This window comes from Ciconia boyciana, chromosome 9 (assembly GCF_034638445.1).
Source record: "Ciconia boyciana chromosome 9, ASM3463844v1, whole genome shotgun sequence".
Taxonomy (NCBI): Eukaryota; Metazoa; Chordata; class Aves; order Ciconiiformes; family Ciconiidae; genus Ciconia; species Ciconia boyciana.
The window spans coordinates 22,393,887-22,421,475 of record NC_132942.1 but is presented as its reverse complement, the minus strand read 5'-3'; the positions used below and the strand labels follow the sequence as shown (position 1 = coordinate 22,421,475).

Below are 27,589 nucleotides of genomic sequence, written 5' to 3'. Positions count from 1 at the left end.
AAAGAGGGGACTCAAGTACACATCTACCAGTGACTGACTGCCAGTGAGGCTTCCAGCACTTTGCACCTTGACATCAACCATCTCAACACCTAGCAGCTGACAAATTATGCCAGCAGACTGGCAAGATAAATACTCGAGGTATTTATCGGCAAAATAAAGATTTGAGGCTTTGCAGAAATACAAGTTCTCCCTTACAACTAGTCCCAACTGAGGCTTTGAAAAATTTGCCTCTTACATCGCCACTGGTAAGAGCAACAGGAAAAGGTATTTCAGTGCAGAGGGCAAAAAGCCGATTTCACACTTCTGTTCTTCTGAAGTCGATCCAATACAACCTGGAATACTCAGCAGGAATAAAAATGTTCATACCTCTTCTAAACAAAGAGTCACTCACCACCACTACTGCAGCTCCACCAGTGGTACCGTGATCAAGGGAGACACTTCATCAGCACACCCGAGTGCGAGACTAAGAGACTAACACCTGAGTGCGAGACTAACTTCTCTAAGAGACAGACTTCCCACGCACAAGGCACAAGCCACAAGCCCCTTAACAATTTTATCTGGCATCTGCAGCACACATGTAAAAATCAGTTCTCATAACCATTTCTATTGCTCAAAATTTCTTTCCAAAATTAAGGACTAATGGACAAGTTTGTGAGAAAAGGTCAAAGTGCGTTTTAAATATGGATCAAAGTGTTTGCAGTATGAGTAGGTAGATTTACAGTTTGTTTTTAAATGTACATAAATTTGAGATAGTAGGATTATAATTTACACAGGGGTCACTTTTCCACAGTCTGGATTTAAAAAGTGAGCAAAATATCTAATTCTCTTCCAACAATTTTTTTGGGGGAGGGAAGTAAAACAAACATGAATTTCAGAATAAAATATATTTCAGTAAAGCAACATCAATACATTTTTGCAGGAGCCTCTGGAACTGGACAGATAAAGTTTCCTTGAGTCGCACTTCTGTAAATATAGTTTCTAATAGCTGTAGAAGAGCATGCTATTTGTATTGCTTTTTGAAATGAATAAATTTCATTTCTTAGCAAAAAATGTCTTTAATTACTTTGCAAAAACAGTAAACAGTTTCAGAAAATGAACCAGTGTCTATTCAAGGGGTTTTTGAAATTATTTTTAATATAAAGTTTTTCTGGTTGTTTGCAATCTTTTCAAACAGCACAGTTCTCGCACTCAGCTCACTGCAGCAGTTTTTCATTTCAGGTGCACTGAATATTTTGGATGTAATACGCAACTGCTAACCATGAAAGGGTATATACTACATGGTCTTGTGCTAGATATGTTAAACTGTCAGCAACAGGAACTACTCCAAAGATTAAGCCCTTGCTGATCGTGTTTTGCATTAACCATTCAAATTTTCCTCGTCACACACTCCAGTACTAAATCTTGAGTAATAAAAATCAAGAATAATCCAATTGTATTTTTGTTTTAATGTTGACTGAATACTCTGAAGAGCACCATAGAGTGGGAGAGGGAGGCATGCCACGCCAGAAAAGGGGGAACTAAGACCGATTCTCAATACAAGAGGATTTATTCGAATTACACTGTATAGCTGAAGAGAGCTGGTAAAACACATCACACTATTCCACCAACTATGGTTTCCATGGGAGGCTGCAAGTAGTCTCGACTTGCATGAGCTTGATGCAACTACCATTCTAAAAGTTCACAGGAATGGCTGGAAAAAGGTCTTACCACAGATTTCTACAACCTTAAGATGAACTTAGAGGACAAGGCAGTGACTATGAAGCCGGCGCGCAGGGGTGGGGGGAGTGAGACAGGAAAATAAGGGCTGAGGGGACAGACACAACGTACAAAGACACATTGAAAAACACCGAATTAAAAAAAAAAAACTACAGACCAAACAGCACTGGCTATATCCTACGTACCTCCATCAGCAAACATCAGTCCTAGTCAGATCCATGAAATGAAGTCAACCAAAACAATACCTCTTTTTCCACAAGGGGACTCACACAACCCAATGTGGGGGAACTTCCATTCCTCTTCACATCCTTCACAAGTGGAAGGATGTTTGGATTTTTGCTTTTCATCCAGATAACAGGACACATTTTTGCCATATGTTATATCTAACAAGCAGATATTCCTGTACAACAACCAGGGTTTAGAGGATGGGTTTATTCTGAAAACATAATCCATTACAGAACTGAGTGGTTGTGCACAGATTCCAGGTTGTGTTTAAACTGTTGCAACACCTTGAGCAGCAAGGGGAGGGACGCATTTGTCCATACAAGTGACAGTAATTTGGCTTTTTCTAGAGATGGCTACTACACTGAAGAAAGTCACTGATGTATAAGCCTGTATAGAAAATTCTACAGAAGATACAAAACTGTCACGCTTTCAGGTTTCCTAATGGGCACTACTAATCAATCATGACAAGGCTTTTTAAAGAAGCACAGAAAAAGATGAGGCCAAAGGGGCTAAAACAGGTCTCCAGTACAGGAAGTTTTGCACTTTGGAAAAAAGATATTTAAAAGTCTCATGTTAGAATTGGAAGTCACTGTTAGGATTAATAGCACTAATCAGGAACTTTATTCTTAAGCAAGTATTCCCAAACTGGAAATTCCCAAGATGTTTTTGGAGGGAAGGAGAGAGAGGAAAACTGAGCACATAAATTAATGCAAAAATAGGTATATTTCTTAACCCACCTGCTATTAGGTCATCAAGAGTGTCGGTAAGCGTCTGTGCTGGAGTGGCAACCATTAATCCGTCTGGTTCGTGAACTAAGAGCCCCTGCCCAGCAATTTGCTGCTGCTGTCCTACATTCTGCTGATTCCCTAATGCTTTCTGAAGTTCAAGAGACTCTGTCCCATTATAACCTAAATTACCAGAAAAATTACATTGCGGTGCTGGCAAAGGCTGGATAGGGACAAACTCTATTTGTTCAGCAGGTGGTGGAGACTGTTGTTGCTCGTCATCTTTAGACAAAATTGTGTCAACCTGAGGTAACCCTGAAAAGTTATCCTCTGGCAGACCCTTATTGGCTTCCACCTCTGGGAAGACCTCTGTAAGTGGGCACTGCTGCTGCAGGGGAAGTGGTGTGTCTGTCTGACCTTTGGTCTCCAAATATTCTTTGGTAAACTGCTGTTGGGTTTTCATCTGCAACTGCCTTTCCACCTTCTGCAGCTCCTTCAATATTTTCTTCTTCTTCTGTACTTGTTCTTCTCTGTTCTTTTTAAGTTCTTCAATCTTATCTTTATTTAAAGGTTCGCCTTGAATTAATTCCAATGATTTAAGTTGTGCTTTTTCAATAGCACTAATTCTCTGTCCAAGTTCATTCAGCTTGCCTTCAGTCTCTTCTACTATGCATTCCAAAGGCTGGTATGGGTGAAAAGGTGGCAGTAGGTCCTTATCTGCTACCTGCAGGGAACTTGACTTCTGCTTGGATGCACCTAAGCACATGAAAAATGTTTGAAAAAATGCCATGCTGAAGATACCCCAAACCTCCCCTCTCACCCACCAAGAAAAAAAAAAAAATCTTTACAACTAACACTGCACATCTGTTTACCACAGAAAGGTAAACCCTACACTCCATGTTAAGACAAGAAAGGACAAAGCATATAGCTGGAATTTGCAATATTGATCCTAATATCCCTTTGAACACAGCTATTTTAATCTTAAGGAATAAGAACCTTTATGGTTTGACATACATGACAATGCATCTGGGAAGTGAAATCAGCAAGAAGAGCAAGGCAATTTAAATAATTTACTGAGTTCCCAAAGTTGTTCTGGTATACAGAGCAATTAAACTAAGACTATTTTCCAGAGGCTAACTTCCAACAGCAAGGTTAAAAGAAAAGGTAGTCTATATTTGAGAGAAGACTAACTCTATGGTAAGATCAGTATTTTGAACTAGTATTTCTCCAAACACTATATCATTCCACCTTTACATTACAAACAGAATCCTGCCAGTACAAGCTTAACGTATACAAATACATTTTGAAGCCTTAGCACCTTTTTAAAAGTTCTAAGACAAAATTAAGAGCTTGCTCGCCTCCCTCTCTCCAGTAACAAATTAACAATTCTGCTCACTATTAAGACTTAAAAAATAATCTTCAACACGAATCTAGCAAGGAACACCAAGCCAGGGCAGCGCTTCTCTGAGTGCTCACTGCCTTCCAGCAACCCAAGGCTGCTTTCCCAAAAGCCATGTCTGTGAAACCTTTGGTCAGATCTTGCTAATAGGAATCTATTAAGTGCTGAAATTTTAATTATGACTTCAGTGTAAGAAACTTTAATTAAGAATGTGGAAGGGTTTAGCCTGATCAAATAATTTTCTGCACTAACACTCATTTGCTATACCCAAACAGTAATATATGTAGCTTTAAAAAAAAAAAAAAAACAAAACCAAAACCAAACTTGGATATTTACAAAGCAGACTCATACAATTAATCATTAAAAGGGGAATTAAAATTATGTACAGTTTGAGCCATGGCTTAATAAAGTTACCTAAACATCACAGAGTTAAGAGAAAATCTAGATGCAAGAACTAAGTCCCAGATCAGTCACTATCTCTGGAAGGATTAAGTTTCCTAAAACACTGATTTATTTCTCTCTGGGCCTTCCTTCACCAAAATACTAATTCACAAGTGACTTCATTTTGCATTGCTGTCACATACACTCCACTCGGAAATGAATCTTTTTTTGAGGAACTAATTGAAAAAGCAAACAAATGTGAGAATTTTATCTTATAAAGAGAAAAAACAAATATGAAAATAGAATTGAACCAACTCTGTGTTGAATACCTTCACCAGAGACTCTCTGGAGTGAAAGCAAACTATACCTAAGTTTAAGGGAAACAACAAAAATCTTAATAACCCCAGGAAATACCCCAGCATCCCACAAAGACTGTAGACACCCTTCAGCAAGCTCTTTCTCCAGCTCAGTACTTTACATAGCTGCCTTGTACAGGTCAGTAGATCCAGCTGAATACCTATTCCAACCACTAGTATTTTGTCTCTGAACCATAAGTGAGTCCCAAGACAATTTCTTGGAAGACAATACAGAATTTGACTGAAGTTTAGCAATAACTTGCTTTGTGCTGGCTGGTGGATATTTAGCTCTAGCCTGCTATAAGCTGCTGGCTATCTGGCTTTGTAGTATACTTAGGGTTTACATAGTTATCCTTTCATTTTAAAAAGTGTGACTTTCATTATAAGTTTTGCAGACCACTCCTGAAAAATGGATTTGTACTCACCAAAAGTTTCTGAAATGCTTGTCTCTATCTTTGTTAGAAACTAATAAAAGTCAATTGGTGTCTTTTGAAACTAAGCCTCTCCACTGCTGAATTAGCAGAAACATTATAGTGAGCTAACTGCAAATTAACCTTGCCTTTGAGACACGACTAAGATGGGAACCCTTTGCACTGCTTTGTTTAATGTTGTTCCTAAGGTTACCGTATCTATCATTTCCATCCTAACACAAAGCGTTCCCATGACCTGGCAGCTCTGGACAGCTTCCATCATTCTGTAGGAAAGAAAAACTGCCATTCAAAGAGCCCCCAAACAATAAAGTACCAATATTGTCCCTCTCAATTAAGTCCCACCTGGGGAGAAAACATGCATGTCATAGGAAAACTTTTCTACAAGCACAAGAGAAAGTAAAGAGAAGTACAGCCTCGTATCAAGACCTGGACTGGTTAGAGGAGCCAAGGCTGGTCTCACAGCAGGCAGTACTCCCCAGACAGCAGCTCAGACCTGGACTGACCAGGGAAAGTTGGGGCAGTTTCTGAACACAGGCACTAGGAAACCAGCAAGTGAAGAGCTGGGCTCTCAAGTTCCAGGAGAGGTGCGGAGATTTACTTTAATCAGCTTCTAATTAGTTAGCAGGGCCACTTTTCAGGTTCCAGATCACCCTTTCCGTGCCAGAAATAGTTGCAACCTGTAATCTTGGTGATACTGGAAGAGGACAAGGGGTAGGAAGAAAGATCTGCTAAACCTGATGTGCACACCTGAACAGTTCAAAACAGAGGTGGAGAAGACACTGTTGGTAGCTTTGAATATGTAACCATTGTAATATAATATTATAATACTGGAAGTATTTAAAAGTAGCAATTTCCTGTTTTATCCAAATCTCTTCTATATTACAATATCCTGAAAAACACTGTGCCCATTTCAGTAAATAATTATGAACAAGACACTACTTTATACTTTCACTTTTGAAATACCTAAGTGCAGTAAGACTTAAAAATCCAATCATAGGCCAGATCATAATTACTTCAACTTTTTTTTTTTTATTTTGTACATTTATCTTTTTGGTGGAGCAATCTTCTACACAACCAACCTCCTACAAAATTAAACCTTGCAATATTAAGTAGTCAATCTAGCCTCTAAAGCAACTGTTTTGGCCACTTTTAGAAGATTCGTTTAGTATGAAATGAAGACTGAAGATCAATGAAATCCAGATGTTGCTACACAAATACCACCCGCCATCAGGTAATGATGATTACAGGACAAAGAATTGTTCAGTTGACAGAAACCCAGAGTGGTTATGGGCACGCCAGGAAAGCCACAGAGTAAGGAAACAAGTTTCCCAATTTATTATGTGAACAGTAGCACCAATTGCTCTTTTATTTATATTTCTGTATTCCCACAGGTTCTGGTCCCTAACCTGACCAACTCAGCCTTCACCACCATTCCTGCAAAGCATGCACATGGCTTCAGCCAGTTTTTTGACCAACACACACAACTTGGGGTAAGGCCTACTCTGCACAAACATAGCTTCCCATCCATTTCTCTGACTTCTTATTCTCTCCAGGAAATGAGAGGTAAATGTTTCCTATGGAAATCTCCTGTACTTCTCCTGTACACTGTAGATAATCTCCTAAGTACCTGAGTTGCAATAATCCATTCACCCAGATGAGCCTCCCCCAAGCACCATTCCTGATCTCTTGAGCACCCAATAATATGCAGGGGGGACACCATTACCAGTTTTTAATGCCTTCTGGCTGCAAGGAACATTTAATGGTCCTAGATGCTGTGAGCAAGAGTTTGGAAAAATAACCTTCATATTTATAGTCCTCAGGTGGCTCTCCTATGCAATTAAACTCTTCTAATTTAAATTTGCTTAAAACACATTCACTCGTTGTAGGGTTGCTGCCTACAAACAAGTCTGATACAGTATTTCTTCCTGAGTGCTTATGGTTCTTGAGGAACTTGCTCTTCTAGCCCTGACTTCTAATCCATAGGATGTTGTCTTCTCCCAAGAAGTAATTTATATGCCCTTTCACAATGAATAGAGCAGCACAGGTGAAATGCTACCGGTCTAAAAAAAAGCCTACCTAAAACTAGCTTATTGACCCCAATGACTTTGTTATTAGACGTAATGTCTACATTTGCTAACACCCAAATGACAGCCTCATACTTTACAGTAGTAGCATAGGCAGGTACTTGCACTGTCCTCTGCAAGTCTGAAGACTGAGAAGTGCCTGAGAAACATGAAGTAGATAACTAATTTTCTTACATAAATTAAGCCTAGTTCAGAACTTACCCTAAAAGCACTAACTGACAAATTAGCAAGGACAGACATTTGTTGTGTTTTAGAGCAAGCAACAAAAGTTTAAGAAAAATCACTATTTTTAAGGTCTTTTCAGAAAATTAAAAAGACCAAAGGTTTGTTTTTACAATCCATTATACTCTTCAGGAAGCTTCTGTCAACACAACTTGCATTTCAGCTTAGTGGTTTTCATCTTGGCCACCACCTGAAACAATCATACTATACTTTATTTTTTATTAGATGAAATTCTAGGACTTGTTGACAGCTCCTTAATTTCTGGAGTTGTTAAATGGGAAAAAAAGTGGATGCAAATCCAAACAGTTAAATTCCAACAGATTTTTCCAGCATTAAAAAAAATGACAGCAAGAAAAAAGTCAACTGTGTGATACACATTTGTACATTCAAATGTATCTTCTCTGCTGGAACCAATACCTAGTATATAAATATGTATTAATCACCATGTCATCCCTGATAGGTAATATTACCTAGAACTTTAAAAAACAAAACAAAAAACCAACAACAACAAAAAAACACAAACAAAAACAAACAAAAAACCCCCCACCAACACAAAACAACCAACCAAAAAGAACAGATTCAGTCTGTTCCTCACTTCACAAAAGGCAGGTGTCAGGAAGCATAAATCCGTACTAAGATCTTTGTGCTTTGCTAACAGAATTGCTTGTCCACTGTTCTTGCACTTTAGGGTTTTTAAAAAATCTGATTTCACTCAGAAGACGAGAGTTAGACTTGCAGTCTGCAATTAAAATTCACCAGCCTCATCAACAGAAATAAGATGAGCTCAATATTGAATTTTCATGAAAATTCTGTGTTTAACTGTAATTCATATCACTAAGAAATTCAGCTCTAAGAACCTGGTGAAACAATCAGTCAATCCATATGCACACAAATGCAAAGTACAATATTATATAATCTGGCTAATTGAGCAACAAAAAAAAGTCCTACTTTTCCCAAGTAAATTCATCTGCTACATTGTTTTTAATACATACTTAATTCTTCTTTATAAAGAACAAGACGATTTGTGGAGGGCTGAATGATCAGACAAGTTTGTATTTTCACTATGTTCCTCCTGCAAACCATGCAGTATTTTTGCCAATCTTTATCACTCCTGCAGCTGTTTCTATAGAAAACTTGCAGGGAATAGGTGCAATGATACCCAACAGGCAATAGTTACATGGCTGAAACCAAGCCAAACTTAACTCAAGTTTCTGACATTCAAAAATTTGAGTTATTTTCCAATCTTAGTCTTCTTACCAAGTTTCCTCTGGTGGCTTGACAGTATCTAACTGGAAAATTGCTAAGATGTAATCAAATTAGTTGGTGGCAAGCAGGTGACTGAAGCTTCAAAGGAGCAGAATTTCACAAATCACTGAAAAGATTTTTATATGCTTGCGCTCTTGGGGACCTACATGTGTCTTGTTTTTAGATCATCTGCCTGCACTGCTAAAGATTCACATAAAAGAATAACAAGTCTTTAACTCTACTAAGAAAGTATTAGTGAAGTTAGAAAGCCACGAGGCATGGACTGTTACATTTCACTTGGTAACTCCTCCTGGATAACTGGGTCAGCTGCTGACCCAGGCAGAAAATATGGAGGAAATGGCAAGAGCTAATCACAAGATGATGAAAGCACATGAAACAACAAGCTGGACTGTGCAGCAGAGAAGTCTGAAAGGAGTTAGAATGGAAAAGCAAGAATATTAGCTTGGTTTTTTAATGCTTTCACCTCAATTAGAACAATATAATCTTTCTAGTTCTACTGTTAACCTGGCCCCTATTTCAATTAAATCACACAACGTACGAGATCTCTGCCAGTATGTAACTCAGTACTAGGCATAAGAGTCAGATATTGGAGTAAAAAATACTTATTGAATTTGTAGCTATTGAAGCTACGTAGAGTTTGTTTTTCTTTCATTTCTCCAAGCCATTAGACTGTTAGATTTAGCACGGGGATACAGGGGATACCGTATATTGAAGGTCTAACTTAAAAACCTTACAGATTCCAAAAATCCTACTCAACTTACAGGGAACTCTGGTCTCCTTCCCAGAGATCAAAGGCACACGTGGGCAGCTTTCACGTGAATAACGTAAGTCTATTAGGTCTTGTGGAATTCTAAAAAAACTTGCACCCCAAATGAGAAACACTGCAAGTTACTGCCCACTTAAAAACAGCAGTGGAAAAGTCTAATGACAGCATGTTGATAGGTTTTAAGCACTCAAAGTCAATTAGTTAATCTGTAAGCACAATTTAACATTAGCTATGAAGTAAAAAAATCTGGAGAAAAACTTACAAAATAACTGATACCTCAGCCTCCAAAAATAGACTACTTTAAATTTTGACATGTTTAAAACCACTTTACATAGTTCAAATATTTTGACTAAGAAAACAATCCTGCTGCTTTCCACAGGCTTCCTGAGCATCCCCTTGTTGCAATAGCATGTTGTTTTTCAATGACGTTCTAAAAACATGTTGTGGGTTCAAGCCACTGCGCCCATCAGGCATGCTCTGTGAGAGACTAAGGCAGAATCACAAACACAGCTGGGAGCTTCAGATCCCACTCTTATTAAACACTAGCTTGCATTTACAAACTAGACAAGATTATGAACAGCAATACTATTACACCAGGATTTCCTGAACAAATCCAACAGCATTCTTTTTGATCATTTCATGTGCTGGGTACCGAGATCCCCTCACCCCAGGGAACCAGATTGCAGGGGCACTTGGAGCTGCATCATAGCTACTGCACTTTACACCCCTCACAGTGTAAAGCAGGAGACCCCCTCTGGTCCTGCAGAAATAGCACATTTGTTTTTTCTAGCCAAAGACTCTCTGTGTTGAGCTGCTGCATCAGAATTGCTGCTGGTTGGTGAGCAATCCTAACCGTGTTCAAGCGAGGGCAGCAGCAAGTACAAAACGCCAAGGAAGGGATCTCCTGCCTCTCCCCACGAAAGCACAGAGCTGAACTTCACTGGGATTTCACTTGTCCATGGACACAACAGACACATGCTAAACATACCGCACTGAAAACAATCCTTTCTAAGCACGTAAGAGTTGAGGCCTGTTCAGTCCTGTGAATTAATTCTGCATCTTTCGCCTGATTTTTCTTCAGCTCTTCAGGAGGTTACCATCTTTGCGTATCACCTTTACCTGAGTCTCTCTAGATCCACTGTCAGCTCCGAAATGTTTCTCTTTTCAGTTGCTAAACATTGATATTAAATCCTTTGCCAAAACAATTATTCAACTGGCAACTATTCCATACGCCTTCTTACTTTACTGAAGAATAATAATGTAATTCAAAATTAGACCATGAATTCATCTTGAAAAACCTCACACCATATTTGAATCATAACAATAACATACAAGCATGTTCTAGTTTTACACTCAACTTGCCAAGAACTCTTCAGGAAACAAGTTGTTACTATTGCATTTCTTGCAAAACTAATCCAGGCCCTTAAAAACCAGACTGTGCTGAGGTTAAGAAGGCTAGGTGCTCCTCTCCTTCCTCCAGGTAGTTAAAGAGTTTATACAAAAACGGGGGGGGGGGGGGGGGGGGCTACTTCTAACTGTGAAGGCAAGGCAAGCAATTTGTCTTCCCCAGGATAAACAATTTTGTTACATAAGAACTTAGGACTGCTTCCCCCCCACCCATGGAAATAATGAAGACACCTTTATTTGCACCTTCTTTTGTCCCTCATCTCCCAAGAAGTCTAATGATGAAAGTATGGTATATTAAAGCCACATGTGTATCACAAGTTAAGAACAGAAGTTCAGCAAAGAACACTAGCTCTATCGCAGCTGAAGTAGCAGAGTGGTATCACAACAATGATCACACAGTGTTTATCACAAAAATACCATTTTTCCCCTAAAAATCAGAGATACACAAGAGCTTTGCACACAAAGTTTTCAGGAATGCTTCATCAGCCCAGTGACACATTTCTGATTGCTACACATCACAGATTAGTTTCGCTGACATGCATGAAGCATGTCCTGAAACACTGAGAACAACTAAATCTCTGTGCCAGTTCCAACAACACGGTACTGCTAAAAACATGCCTAAAATATGTGCTGACATTTGCAATAAGATTTTTTTTTTAAATGAGAGCTATTTCTTAAACTACAATCAACTATTTACTTTTCATAATTTGATTAAATAACATGATATTTATAAGCTTATAATTTTAGTCTTCTGATCCAGTATCAACCAATCTCTCTGATTCCCATGCATGACAAAATGTACTTCCAGAACACTAACACACTTCAAAATACTAATAGTTATTCAATTGTAAGGGCACACATGCTGGTATATAGCTTTTTGCTGTTTCATTTGAACCAGAAGTTGCATATTCTTTTCATTTGTTTGGTACTTGTTTTTATGAAATCCAAAATATCAAGTGTTGCACATCCTAGGAAAATGATACAATAACTGCATTTGAGAAGTCACACACATGGCATATATGCATGGAGAGAGTCACAGCTGCACACTTAAAACACCATTAGGTACACATTTTTTTTCTCTCTTCATTTGTGCCCCTGGGTTTTTTTTGTTGTAGGAAGCACTGAGCACTTCCAGAATAAAGGAATTAAGTAAAGCTAGCTAATAGAGCTTTGGATACTATAATATTTAATATCCCCGTCCAAAACTGTACGTCATTAGGAGATGCAGTTTGTAACCTGACAATCTGCTTCTCTTTCTGAGCTGACTTGGCAGACATGAAGAATTTGTTACAGAATCCATAGCTGGAAACAAACTGCTAAATTTGCCATTTAATGACTGCAAATAGTTTTAATCAGTCAGTTCAACTATGTTCAAAGCAAAAACCCTGATCTTATGATTACTTACAAGAGTACTATTACTAATACAAGAAAAATTCTCCTATAAGTAGATCTGTGTTGGCATTTTACAGTGCCAACATGTTTGCATTGCTACTGTAGGAACAGAAAAAAAGTTGATATAGTAAGTTCATGGATACTAGTTGCAACTATTCTAGATGACCAATGTACAATATTAAAAAGTTAACACCACACCTAGAGTTTATCAATGTTTTTTATCAGTCTGCACTATGGCAGTTACCATAATAGTTTTCTTCCAAAAAAATTAGAATAAGCGTAATTCTAATAAATTAGAATAAGCATAATAAAATTAGAATAACCAGGTGTTACTATACTGTAGAATACAAGAAAATAAGCAAAAACTATGCACTACATAAAATACTTTTAAGTTATACTTCATTAGAGGTGTTCAAGAACTGATGGAGTGGACTATACTATGCATAAGCCCTAATAAAATTGTCCCCAGCCTACCAGTTTCCAAATTGCATATATTCTCCGAATGGCTACATACTAACCTTTCACCACTCCCAAGAGAGGTGGCGAGTTCTCTTGAGGGGTTCTGTCAGGTTCCTGGGGAGGTACAACCATAGCAAGTGTATGCACCGGTACACGTGGAACCTTAAAGCAAAGCCACAGACACACATTCAGATTAAAAAAACCACTTTTGAATGGACCAGATCTTGAAGTGTTAATACAAAGATACATTTCTACAGCAGACCTCCATTCCACTCTTCCCAAACCGTGTATGCTATGCTACCTCTTGGTATGATCTGTCCCATGCTATTTTATTGTGGATAACATGTCAAATTTAACTGTATTACTCTTCACAAAATTCTAGGCTGGAAAACTGCTAACGTCTTTAGGCTTTTAATCAACTAACTCCACTGGAAAGCTACCTCTCCAGCCTGCAGAATTTTAAATTTACACAATATATTTTCTTTCATATAACAAGCAAAATCAGCAACAACATCTGAGGGGTGCTGTCACAAGGGTTTAGAACTGTTGAAACAAAATACTAAGCAAACGCAACCAAGAAAATAATATTCTTTTGAGATACTAGGTTTGGGACTATCCCGTCTAAGGAGCAGAAAAGGGAACAAAGTTCATGCACTCTTCAGGACACTGCAGATAATACCAATCAACTTTCTCACTGTACCATTTTCAAGTGTGTAGACTTTGTTTAATTCTTTCCACTGTATATGTTAACTTCTGAAGTTAATTTAGATGTGAACTACTAAGGAAGTGCTTCTTTGCAACATTCATGATGATATTTAAAAAAATTCCTTATGCTTTACCTGAGACTGATCCTGAGATGGAGGTGTGAGCTGAGACAAGTCTGCTGCAGGAACTGACAAAACATTGTTTGGGTAATCCAGCAAGTAAGAAACAACATTTGTATGTCCTCCTTTGGCAGCTTCAATGAGCATTGTTGAGCCATCCTAAAATGAGATTTTGGAAATAAAAAAGCCAGAAGATTAATTTTGCTACCTGGTGTAGCACATAAGATACAAATTAGACCATTTCAAAATTGCACATTTACTAATCCATTAAATCAACTACGTGGTTCTTTCAGTACCTATGATAAACGCATAGTTTTAAGTGAATACCTTGAGCCGATGAGTAGGATCTGCACCGTGAGCCAGAAGGAGCTCAACAACTGCCAGGTGGCCTCCTGCACATGCCAGTGACACCACCGTGTGGTCATTATTAGCTGTAGCCCTGTTAACATTGGCACCTATAAAGAGAAGATCTCAGAATTAAACACAAGGAAATTCTTTTTAAAAGTAAGTATCAACGAGTACAGTATTTTCTGGAATAGAGATAAAGTTTTCTCTTCTAATCTTCCTAATTCATACACACTTCTGGGGTAAAAGCAAGGCATTTTGAATAACTGGTGGCTTCTACACATCATCCTCCTCATCTTGTAAAGACAAGGCAGTAGTAACAGTGGGCCTTGTAAGTGGTAAGAGAGAGGGAACACTTATGGTGTACAAAGCACAACTTTTAAATTTTCCTTCTAAGCACTTATCAGTATCACTACATGGTGCAATTTTTACTGTTTCAGACAGTACTTGAGGATGTGTTTTTTCTGAAGGAGGGAGTGCTTTTTTTAAGAAACTGAAAATATTTGCTGTACTTCAAACCTATCTATTATTCTATACAACAGAGTAGGAAAAGTAACTAGCAAAATATTTTGTGATTTATTGTATCATGAACTAAATGAAATTCAAAAAACCCTTAACGGTTTGATAAATGCTCATATACACATAACCAGATTAATTTTTAAGAAGGATCACAAACATACAGAATTGTAAAGTGGTATTTTAAGTTTTTAAATTAGTTAGTTAAACTAGTATTTTACCTTTGCTAATAAGGAATTGCACAGTGCATAAGTGACCAGCTCGCGCAGCCTTCATTAGTGGGGTTCTCCCACCTTCAGATTCATGCTCCTATTGTAAAGAAGAAATAACAGATGTATAAATGGGCAAAAGTTATACCATTGTTTCAGCTTTTGAACCATCTTGTGATGGGACCAGAATTACCTGTCTCAGTAGAAGACCTATAAGCTGACTGTAATCAATATAAACTGACTGGAATCAATTTTCATGTTACCGTAAATACTGAATCACACTGTCAAAAAAGCATTAAGACCACATCCATACTGTTATCACACAAAGAAGTTTCCCTACATACCCCATTTTATTTTAGTGTTCAAATGCATAACATACTTGAGAACAGCAACATCTTCTTTCCTCCTCAAAAAGGGATGACTATTTAACACAAATATCATCCAGCATCAGGAAGTATACAAATAACTATGAACTGATGTGCAACAGTTCTGAGAGCTGTCACATGCTGCATGCCAGACCTTTAAAATTGCAATAATGTCTGAACTGCAGACAACATTTTTAAAATGAGCTGAAGAGGATCAGCAATAAAAATGAGACAAATCATTGCAAGTCACAAAAAATCTCTGAATAAGAGGATTGGATAATAAAGAGAAAGAAGACAAAAGGATGATACAAACCAACAAAAAAGGAATGAGCGACAAGAACAATTTTCTAATTTAAAAAGTTTCTGAACACTGTAAAGATGTGGTTGAATACAACTGTATTAGAGAAGTTACAGAACTAGAAAATTTCCCTACTATGTAGACATGATCAATACCACAAAGAATGCTGACTAATCAACCCTCCCACAGTAACAAAGGGAGAGAACATCATCTTCCTGGGAGTGTTTGTATTTGCACTCTGAATATTCAGTCTGATCAATAATATACTAGGACCATGGGTTTTTTTAATTAAATATCTGGGAAGCCAAATTCTAAATTCACTATTTACTTCTGGAATTGCATGTATATCTGACAGTGAAAGTTAACATTTAGTACTGACAGTGGATGATACCACTATATACAAATATAAAAGGACAAGAATAGATTTGACAGGAAAAAACAACTCCTTCCCATAGTTTCAGTATTCCTGAAAACTTGCATATGTCCTTTGACATATGGCTTGCTTTGGTTGCAAGCTGCACCTTAAGTTAGCTTTCTGTTCATACACTTGAGAAAAATCTCTTGACTGGATCTTCTATTGGACACTGACCCCGTGCAGAAAATACAAATCAACCTTTTGCCATAATGGGGGTTACACTACCCCTCTGCTATGTACTTTGGAAAGAGTGGAAACACTCTGCTCCTGTGCCTTCATAAGAACTTTGTATTATTGTACACTGCTTTAACAAACATTTTAAACTCCACATTAGTGCTCTGATTTCTTTGCTTACTTAGTAGTATAATGCATAAGTGCACACAGGCAGATAAGAAGCCTTACAGACTTACTGAAGTCACCTCTTTTTTTTTTTTTTAAGTCGATTCCACTCCCAGGGCAAATGATTGCTTAGCTGTCAATAAATATATGCATGCTTTTGGATTGTCTGCATGTCAAATATTTGCAGGACACGTAAAGCTAATTATGTTAGTATGTGGCCCTATGGTGTGCAAGAATTAGTAGCATGCCCTTGAGCTCTGATGCTTACTCCGGTATTTGGCATAGTTTTTCCTTCCTCAGCCGCTGCCAACAGATCATAAAAAGCCAGATGCTGCTGTTTGCCTTACGCACAGTAAACCCCTGGTACTGCCAGAAAATCACTCACAAAGCAGCTATGGATGCAAAGAACTATCGAACACCACTTCAGTCACTGAGCAGGACCAGAACATTACTGCCCAAACAATTTAATACACGTTTCTAAATCCCCATTGATGCAACAGCAAAGATGGCAAGAAGCAAAATTTATTTTAGGTCATCTTAGCCATATTCAAGATAGTGAAAGGCCATCCTATATTGCATTCGAATGTAGCATTTCAGATAACTAGCAATAAGATATCATTATCTGCAACATTGTCTATTCCTAACAGACTTCACTGTTGAAGTCTTAAACATGGATGTCAGGAGGCTTCCTCATTTAAATGCAATGCAGTTATTCTGCCCAGTTTAACCAACTGCCACTTCATCAAGCAGGCAGAACTTGATCCTCAACTATTACACACTTCAAATACTTGCAGTACCATACACATCATCAGTCCAGACAAACTAAACCATTTGTGTGCCCACCTGCTGTAGATCTTCAAAAGTTATTGTATTTTGATGGTATTTTTCACATCGGAACATAAAAATGCATTTTACTTTAAGATGAAATTAATTCTATGTTTTCAGCACTCTATTTAGCTCTAATAAAGGCTAGCAGATAGCACCAACTCATGCTTTAAGGGAATACATCTAGAACAAACCAAAATAAGAAGCTGAGCCAGTGCAGTGCCTCTGTCTACTCACATCCTTTCTTTTACCTGGAATGGCCATAAATTTCAAAGATTTTTTTTTTTTAGCTGCAGTAGGTGATCAAGATCAGGACAGAGAACATGAAAGCTGTCCAAAAGCATCCCCCATCAGCTTTCCAATGCATTTCTTCCTTGCATTAATATGAAGTACATGCAAATGCTTATAAGAACAAAAACTAGCAAGGAATACTCATCTCCAAAGACAATTTCCCCAGCTATCTGCACAGTAGGACTTAGCACAGTATTCTGTCTCTTCACTGCTCCAATCCTGAGAAATATTGCAGTTAGTGTGATCAGAAAGAGGTATGCCACATATGCCACACATATGCCAGCTTTGACTAGAAAAGCCATTCTCTAAACACTTGAGTGATGTGCTCTCCTGCTAATTCTGCTTGAATAGAAAGAACGCCTGAGAAGAATTTTCTGTAGGTTTGGGTATCAGATAGAAAGGAAGGGAAAAGCAAGAGTATTACCCAAATCAGGTAAGAGTTTACATTATCTGCACCTTTTGCACTGGGACTCAAAAAAGAGATGAGAATCCAGTCAGTAATAATTATTTCCTTTCTAGATAAATCAATACTTCAGAGAGCAGAGCAAAAGCAGTGCCATCAGAAGCATCTTATGACAGTCATCGATTTTTTTTTTATTCTTGATTTTGAGTTCTTCATTTCAGGTAATTCCAACATCAGTTACATAAGGGCTTCCCCCCTCCCCCCTTTGGTTCACAAGTATTCATGGTTGGCAAGTATTATTCACTAGGATATTTTTTTCAAGTTTGTTTCCAATGTCATATGTTATTTAAAAGTTCTAGAACAAAATCTGCATTTTCAAAGTAAAGGTCCAACTGCTCTCTTTGATTCTTTAACAAGCCTCTCTCATCCATGACAACAGTGAATATTTAACGGAAATCTAAATGTTGTTCTAAGCAAAATGATTTAGACAAAGTTTTTGATGCAAGACAATAGCCAAATAATACAGTTCTTAACACTATGCCACTTTGCTAATTTTCGAGACTGAACTCCTATCACGAGATACAGTATTCTAGCAGTCACCAACCTAATTGTCCCAGATAACTTTCCTGAGATATGTAGTAAACCAGTATTTCAGAAGCACCTAAAAACTCAACTAGGCCTCTAGTTTAAAGTAAGTATCTGAAAAGGGAAGACCTTACAGGAAGCTAAATATGTAGTAACAGCTTTAACTACTTGTGCTAATAGACTCAATGAGATAACCTCCTGCATTTGTGAAGGTTGAGATACTGTTTTTTAAAAATAGGGTTTCAGAAAACCCAACAGAAGGGAAAATGCAGGACAAAGATGACATGTCTGTCTACACAGTGAGTCTTTGTATTTCTGAAGAAATTTAGATGCCTTAAAGCCATGCTTCTCCTTAGCATATATCCTGAGGCTGCAGCTTACAAGCATCAAAGTCCAACCTCACCTGATGCTTGCCCGGCTCTATGCCCTCCAAAATAGTCTTCTTTAAGTCCTCCTGCTTGTCCTGCGGAAGGAAAAAGAAGAACTCACGGCTCTTGTTCTACAAATAAAGTTTGTTCTTGGTCATGAAGACCTGGAATGCGAACTTCAATGGATCAGATCCACCAGCTGAAAACTTTGTTTTGCTGGAATTAGGCAAGCAAGCACAAAGGTAAGACCAAGCAATGCAGCTCTCACCAGTTAAGACCCCTACCACAAGCCATTCAGATTCATGAAGAGAGCACAAAGGTCATACGCAGCATCTTGTTAAATACAAGGTGGCTTTTTGTTCACTAGTGGCAAAAGAGAGGATTTCATTGTACTTTGCACCATCTAGAGACTGCAACACAACATCCAAAAGGTGTTAACTATAAAAATTAGCTTCACATGTCCTATAACCTTTTGCTTTATTTGTAGAAGACTGAGGGCCAAGTCTAAAAAGACCTGAAATCCTTGACCTTCCCCTAATGGTTCAAGAAATAGTATGGAAAAACATAACTTCTCAGATTCCTCACTGTAATGACAACATAGCTATCTCCAGCATGATTTCATTCAAATTCGTAAAGTATTGGCTACTTTTGTAGATGTTTAAATGCTGCCTTATGCACACTGCATGAAACATGCAGTGTCATATACATAAAGGAAAGCGAGTTTCTAATTAAGGAGCCACATTAGTGTGAGGGATGTTATCAGCTGAAGGCAAAGCAATGACCTCTGCAATGACAAAAACATCTGTCTAAAAATATTTTGTCATTGGGGAAGAATCGAGAGATAGTTTGGCATGCCTGTTTTGGTTTGTTGGGTTTTTTGGTTGGGTTTTTTTTGTTTGTTTGTTTGTTTTTGCAACTGGAATTATGTGGATGCCAGGTAGCCAGTTTTAGTCTTTTAAGGAAAGCCACGTGTGGAATTTCAACAAATATAGAGAGCTTTAGGGAGAGCTTGACAGTGTAAAATGAGAAGAATGCAAGGATGAAGCTGCCCTCAGGGGTTCTCTTCCATCTCTCAATTTCAGCATAAAAGCACCCATATATCTTGTAGTAGAAAGGTAAACTCCATCACTAGATCAACTCTCCCATGCAGCAGAGCCTCACGTACAGCTGCAAGGCAGCCCAGATTAGAAAATCTCAATTTAAAACTCTTTTCTGTACTTCCCAGCTGAGGAAAGCTGAGATCTTCTCGCTGTCCAAAAAAGAACAATCTCTTTCTTGTTTTCACCTACACTGAAATAGGCAAAGATGCAACCACCTTGTCAAGAGCAGTCTCGCTTTCAAAAAGAAGACTGGAATCTCCAGCATGCAGCATTTCATCCAGGTCTGATTCTACATTAAAAAGGAACAGGCATCCCAAACAGGCACTTTTAGTTTATATAAAGATATACAGCTTAAAAGCAGGATATTACCTCTCATTAAATATCACCAATACTCTCTGTGAGCTTTACAGTCCTTAACCTAGTTCCTGTGGGAACATACATGCACCACGCATGTCTTTATACAAGCTTTGAGATGAACGTAACTGTTAGTAAAGACACAAAGAAGAAAAAAGAAAGAGAACTCATAGGAAAAAGAAACCTTTGTGTAATCTCACCTTTGAGATTAGACAAATCCTTGCCATACAGGTAAATAACTGTATTACTGAAGTGCTGCTTTTTTTCTTCCTGAAGCTATTAAACCATACCACCACTTTGAAATACGATTTGATAAAAGCATTTTTTCTGAGTTCTAATCTCCAAAATTTTACTCCTATTAATCACAAAATCTAAAGTAGGTGTTTTGTCCCCAATAAAGAAGTTTGTAAACAAGTAAAATTTACATTTGGTCCAGTGGCAGGAGCTCAGACTAAGACCCTGAAAGTCTCTAGTCCTGCAGGCGATAAAGGAACTAGAATGCAACTAAGGCACAGATGGGATCACAGGCTGAAGTCTTCAGATGTGCCTCATATTAAGTCATTCATATACCTGGCAAAAGCAAGCTGATTTCAAAATGTATACATAACAAGGAAAGGTGTAGGCCTGCCAAGCTAGTTTTGCTACAGATTTTGTAAGGACATGGAAAAGACAGATCCCTTAAAGAAGGGCATCAGAAAAGCAGAGTAATTGCTAACAAGCCAGACTTCATAAACAATTAGTCACAAGGAGATACAAATTCATCAAAATACCATACACAACTGAGCAGCTCTCCAACAGACAGAAACAGATGAGCATGTATTCTGACACTGTTTGTTTCTAGCATAACTTCCCACTGCAGAGTTTTAAAGGAAAAATTAACCACAAACCAAAGAAAGTTCACCTCAGCCCTCTTTTCCTTTTACGTTCTCCTGGTTCTTATAAAGCCACATTCCTTAATAAATCTAACAGAGCTCTCAAGGTCTTCACTGATTCTTGAACTGAATTGCGTATTTGATATCTAGGCCAGAGGATCAGTCCCTGAAAAGCAATTGTTCCCATTTTCTACTTGCAAGAATAACAGCCTTTTTGTGCTGAGGCGTGGTGGTAATAATCGTTCCCAGTTCAGACAAAATTCTACGGGGACTAGAATCACTTATCATATAATGATCATAGAACGGTTTGGGTTGGATGGGACCTTCAAAGACAATCTAGTCCACCCCCTTGCCATGGGCAGGGACATCTTCCACTAGATCAGGTTGCCCAAAGCCCCATCCAACCTGACCTTGAACTTTTCCAAAGATGGGGCATCCACAACTCCTCTGGGCAACCTGTCCCAGTGTCTCACCACCCTCATCATAAAACATGTTCAAACTTTAGCTCAAGGTTCTATTTTGAGATTGAGAAAACCCCAACTGGACATGAGCAACACACAAGAATCAGTTCAGTAGAGTGAGTTGGGTAACTTCAGCAAAGTTGGAAGACTTCAGTTTTTAATGAGCACAATACAGGAATCCCCCCGACAGAAACATCTCCTGCCGATTTGGCTAACCCAGCACAAAACAGGCTCCACTTCACACCTGCAGTCTCAAAGTCTGCACCTCAAATCCCACTCAGTCCTGACCTCCTGGCAACTGAGGAGAGACCTGAGAAGCCAGGAAAGATCTGAGGTCTTAAAGTACATTATACACTTTCCAAATCATGGAATAAAGGCTCTGAATTAGGAAGAAATGGGAGAACTGATTGCAACAGATCTTGACAGCCAGTGTTTATTGTTCCTTTAACTCAAGAGCATTTGGGGAAGAAATATCAACTTTCTTTCCTCAATCTAGAATCAGGGAGAAGAAAAATCCTCAAAAGCTATGCTCCTTGCCTTCCTGGTCTGGAAGAAAACAGAATATGCAGGTGACTGACAAAACAAAAAAGTAACAACAGCAAAATCCAGCAGTGGCTACATCTCTACAGGTAAATAAAACAGGGCCAGGAGACAAGCTTAGGCATGGGATAACTGGTCATTCACACTGCTTATTCCTTTGCAGCCTCCCTGGCACAGTGCTGGCCCTGTCAAGAATCACAGGGGAAGAAGGTCACCAGGGACTGTTTCCAACAGGCGGCATGGAAAACGTGACATCAAGTTAAGTCTCCACTTACCCCTGCACCCTCAAGAACCCCTTCAAGACCTCATCCCACAACCCAGGGGTATCCAGTGTATGCTCCCAGTATAGCATTATGAAAACACCACTCTGGTGGGCTGCAGTGTAGCCACTGACATTCTTACAGACACAGGGGCACAGCACCAGGCTCAGTGACCTGCCAGGCCCAGTGCTGCACAGCATGGATGGGTTCAGTGGGTGCCATTTGTCCCTGCAATCAGAGAACAGCCCTCAGCCCTGTTTTATTTTACTGTTTAAGACATAACCAGTATTTTCCTCAAAAAGGACTGCTCCACAACAGGGTAAGATGTTGTATGTCCAGCTCCTCAGTGACTGATATAAATCTCAGGTATAAAGAAGGTTTCTGGAAAACAATGAAACATCAGTGAAAGCAATCTCAGGAAAGACTGAAGATGCAGGATGAAAAAGGAAAGAAAGAAAAGCAACTGGAGATGTATTTTCATTTGCTGAGTCTGAAGACCATAAGGAGAGCAAAATTAGCTAGACAAATGAAGGCAGACCGACCAGAGGTCTAAGTCCAGATCTGCATTTGACTCCCTACTCCACCACAGACTTCCTGGGATAACTTGGTGAAATCATCTAACCTAATTTAAATTACTAATGAAAATTGAAATCTACAAAAATAATCTCCCATGGTGCTGCCAAAGAAGCTTTTTCATACTCCAGCAGTTAAGGCAACACACTTCAGAAACCTTCCTCAGAACAATTACAAAGATAACCAATTTATTCAAAAGAGCTTACAATTTCTAATAAAGCAAAGCAACACAGAGGTTTGAACCAAAACTGCTCCAAACCCGAGGCACCTGCCGTAAACATCACTGTAGTTTTGCAGGCATTTCCCCATTTACTTACAGTCAAAATTCAAAACTGGTAGATTTATACAGCAGGTCTCTTTCATGTGCAATTTTCCTTTGCTTCCTTACTATATGTTTTCCTGACAGCTCCCCATTTTGATCGGCAGTACAAGCAAACACAGTAAAATAAAACTTTACTTTAGAAAGGCATGAGCTTTTTCTCAGCAGTACTTATTAGAACTAGATGCTAAAGGCCACCAGCACTGCTCACCTTAGTGATGAGAGGAAAAAAAAATAAAAATGACACAACTCTAATAATCTGAAGTGATATTTAAGCTGCAACCCTTGCATGTTTTTAAAAGCTTATGCATAGCAATTTATATTTTTTTGTTTCAGGCTTTGCTCCTCACTATGAGATACTTCATGGATTATACCTTTTTATAACCAAGTACTTAAATATTTTTTTAAATACCCAATAAAACCCCCAAAACCTATCCTGCCTCTACTAAACTGGCTGATGCTCAGTACCCAACACTGATTTGAGCAAAGTGCAACAGGTGTGCCAAAAAACCCACAAACACACACATACCCCCACGAACATGACCTTCCTCCCTGATAGGAACATATGAAGCAGAACTTTACTGCAGAAGAATTAATAAAGCCTGAAAAAAGTATATTCACAAAGAAGAGTGGAAGTATTATTAATTCACAATTACAGCATTAATTTATTTATATTTGTAAATATAAACTTAAAGAAATAAAATACTTCAGTTAAGACTCATTAGGATGTTGAATTATCAGGTTCAATGATAAACTTTTCTGGCATTCTTATTATTTAAAAGGAACAAAAAACCCTAAAATATCCAACCAAAACCCCAACCCCTTCCCCAAACAAAAAAAAAAAAACAACACACAAGCAAAGAGTGTGGAAAAAGAAAGGAAAGCAATGGGAGAAAAAACAAAAACACAACCAAAATAACAATCTTCCCTGCTTATGCCTTATTAGACATAAGGCTCCTAAACTCCTTTAGGAGACTAATGTATGAATTGCTTTTTACTGCTTAAAAGCCAAAACCAAACATCCCTGTAGGTGATGAAGAGGCAGTTTTAGGTCTCCCAGTACATAATAAAGTCAAGACAATTATGTAAACAACTTAGTTATGATTAAATGCATTACAGAAAATAAACACTGTGAAAGCAATATGCTAAAACCAAGAGTTACAAGAAAGAAAAGAGTTCTGGAACAAAGAAAAAAGATCATATTATGCTGGTCACTTAAAGGCGTTGCTTAGTTTCGGGTTTTTTGCGTTGTACTTTTAAAAAGCTGAGATACAGTGTTCAGAAACTAACACTAAAATAGAGAAGTAGTAGCTCCTAATATTAAAACATTTTAAATTCAGAGCAGTGGAGCAGGTAAACTCTAATCCACAAGAGTTTGGGAATAATAAAATAGCATAATGAATAAAGGCAACGCAGAAATATATCCTGCTAAACAATTAAAACTTATGGATTAAACTGAAATAATCAACTGCCACAAGTATAAGCTATAGCTAAAACTTTTCACTTAATGGATGAAAGATTACCCCATAAGAATTTTTGTTTTTTAGATCAAACAGAATATGCAGGCTTTTTTAAAAAAGTTTATTTCATGCCTCTTTTCACACCCATATATGAATCTCAATTGCTAAAATTATCTTCCTGCTCTATAAGCATATAAGCTTTGGCATGCAGTTTGAAACCAAAGTACTTTCCCCACAAGATGCAGCAAAAGCCTTACCAAATCAGCACCAGCTTGAAGCAACACATCTGCAACATCAGTATGTCCATTTTCACAGGCATAGGTCAAAGCGGTATCTCCTGTCGCTGTGGTGGCATGAACATTAGCTCCTAGAAACAGAACATGCAGGTTTTTTTATTGGACATCTCCTTATCAAGTATTTAATATCAGACAAACACGAAAATCAAGGCAATTTATCCGTGACAACAGCTATAACCTACTGACCAACAGCTTCCACAGCCCAAGGGCATTGCTCTCATGGTAAAAATTGCTCTCACAGTAAAAATACTCTGAGGAGAAGGGATAAGCAAAGGCTTGGAAAAGGCATGACTGGCAACCTAAGCACTTAAACCTATATGCTCATTTATTCCTGCATTCCCTCTACAGCAATGAAGATTTCAGTTGTTACAACAAATAAAAGTGAATCCAGACAGTTATCTGGACTATGCATTTGACAGGGAGCTGCATGCCAAGGAAAAACAGACAAAATGCATGTTATTGAATTAGTACTAATACTACAAGACTATACACTTCTACAAATTTCATTTCTTCCCTGCTTTTTAAAATAATTTGCTTTAAAACCATTTTGTTGAAATAATTTGACTAGCTTCATATATGCCAGCTACAGGAAAACTATGCATGATTCTTGCTATATAATGCATTATTCTTAAAAAAAAAGCCAATGTGATTAGCCATTTTCTTATTTCCAAGGTGTGAGATATATTTAGAGACTCCCTGATGCCAAAACAAGGCTCCTCAATTAACTTTCTACATTATCAGAAGTGAAGTGCAAGCAGCATTCCAAGTGAGCTGTTGACGAGTGTCACATGCTGGTACCACTGCACAAAGAGACACAGTTGTTACTGTCCCTCGATGAGCAGGGAGCATTACTTTCTAGAATTACAAATCCAGACAATTTTATGCTTATTCTTAGAAGAGAGCATACAAATAAATCACCTCCCATAACAAGGAAGACTTCCAAAATGCAGCTCCTTTTTATTTATTATTTTAAGTCTTATTACTACAATTTAGTCTCTACCAACTTTAAACTGACAGATGAACATTGAAGGGTCATTTCCCCCCAACTCCAGCAAGATTTAATTTTTACAACTGTATAATGTAGTAGTAAAACTCATTCATCACAGAAATTCAGCACATTCCAGAATCTGTCTTGCACGTTATTTCCCAGGGCACAATTCCTGAAGTACTGGTTATTCAGGGAGACTGACTGCAGATAATCAGGCTCCATCAAAGCATGAGTAGCATATAAAAACAAGCATTATCTGTTGTCCTAAATGCAGTTAGCTGGAAACAATGTTCCTAATGAACACTGATGTTTTTCAGATATGCAACAGAATCCAGTGCTCCATGAGGTACTTTCCTCTGTTAACAGTATCAAACAATATTAAGGTGTAATGTATGCTTTTTTCTTCTTGCTAAGGTATCTCAGAATATAGTTTCTTGTTACAACACTGCCACCATCAAGCTCATGTATCTTCTAAGTCATATAGAACATCAAGTCTATAATATCTGTGGGCTACATCATTTCCACTGTACACATACCTGCTGCCAGCAAGTATTTCACCAATTCAAGATGACCCTCTTGAGCAGCTTCCATCAAAGGTGTTGAGCAACCAAGTTCTATATCAGCTCCTGCCTTAATAAGGAAGTCAGCTACTTCAGAAAACCCTCCACAACATGCCAGAGTAAGAGCGGTTTCCTGCGTTTCTTCTGTCTGTGCATTTATATTTGCCCCTAGGAAACAAAATAGCTGTTACTTTAACTGATCAGAAACAGGGTATGAAGGTGAATGCTCATCACATCCACAGTTTGTGTGTTTTAGCTTTGCTCTGTAATTACAGCAATGATCAGTGACAGCCACACACTACATCAGAGGAATTTGCACAGAATACCTAATGGCAAGTGGTCAACGCTACATTCTTCATAATGAACACTCAAGAAACAACATTGATCTCACCTTGTGCCAGCAGCAAGGCTACCATCTCTTCATGGCCTTCCCGGGAAGCTTCCATTAGAGGAGTATAACCTTCATCATTAACTTCCTCCAGGTTAGCTCCCCTTTCAATCAGAAGAGCTGCTAGCTCCACATGTCCACCACAGGCAGCCAGAGTGAGTGGAGATTCAAATGAATCTGCAGGCATATTCACTTGAGCACCACTGTCTAAAAGCAAGCGTGCCACTTCTACGTGTCCATCCTACAAAACAAAGGCGAACACAAGAATCAGAAACAGTTGAAGTCACTTGATAGTGTAGTTGCAACCACTATCATACTAGGTCTGAAAATGATCCTACAAAGACACGGTCTTTTTACTTACGATGGATCAATTTATGACATAGTTATGGTAATACTTGGATTAAACTGACATTTAGGTTTCCACCTACATCTAAGTTAAGTTTAAATGCATGAGGAAAAACAGAGCTAGATGTATGTTGATGTTGGGGGTTTTTTTGTTTGGCTTTTTTTTTCTTCTCTTTCTTGGGGGAGTAGGGAAAGAATTATGGGATAAGACTTTCTTCAATATCCAGCAAAATACCTGGGACACAAAAGTAATAGAGATAGCAAACAAGTACTATAAGTAATAAACCCACTCCATGACTAAACCCCCCAAAAAAAGCATCGGGGAAAAAGATTTTCTTTTTCTTTGTAGTTGATTCATGACTTCTGCAGACCAAAAAGCTCCAACTGGCAGTTTCCAGATCCTGGGAAAGATACCTGCAGAGAAACTGAAGTGGGTTACAAGGAGGAGGGAAAACTCAGAT

At 38.3% G+C, this 27,589-nt stretch overlaps 1 protein-coding gene across 14 annotated transcripts in view; it reads right to left on the bottom strand.

Moving 5' to 3' along the window:
- ANKHD1 (ankyrin repeat and KH domain containing 1) overlaps window positions 1-27,589 on the bottom strand; it is a 118,580-nt gene that overhangs the window by 36,478 nt on the left and 54,513 nt on the right. For 8 of the 14 annotated variants that reach the window (XM_072873355.1, XM_072873349.1, XM_072873354.1 and 5 more), the window contains exons 8-16: window positions 26,787-27,024; window positions 26,372-26,563; window positions 24,809-24,918; window positions 18,648-18,707; window positions 14,736-14,823; window positions 13,981-14,108; window positions 13,669-13,812; window positions 12,889-12,991; window positions 2,679-3,422 (exon numbers count right to left, since the gene is read on the bottom strand). In XM_072873355.1, the coding sequence (XP_072729456.1) occupies window positions 2,679-3,422; window positions 12,889-12,991; window positions 13,669-13,812; window positions 13,981-14,108; window positions 14,736-14,823; window positions 18,648-18,707; window positions 24,809-24,918; window positions 26,372-26,563; window positions 26,787-27,024 (1,807 nt within the window). The remainder of the gene's footprint in view (window positions 1-2,678; window positions 3,423-12,888; window positions 12,992-13,668; window positions 13,813-13,980; window positions 14,109-14,735; window positions 14,824-18,647; window positions 18,708-24,808; window positions 24,919-26,371; window positions 26,564-26,786; window positions 27,025-27,589) is intronic. The other 6 variants (XM_072873359.1, XM_072873358.1, XM_072873351.1 and 3 more) reach the window with 3 other exon arrangements.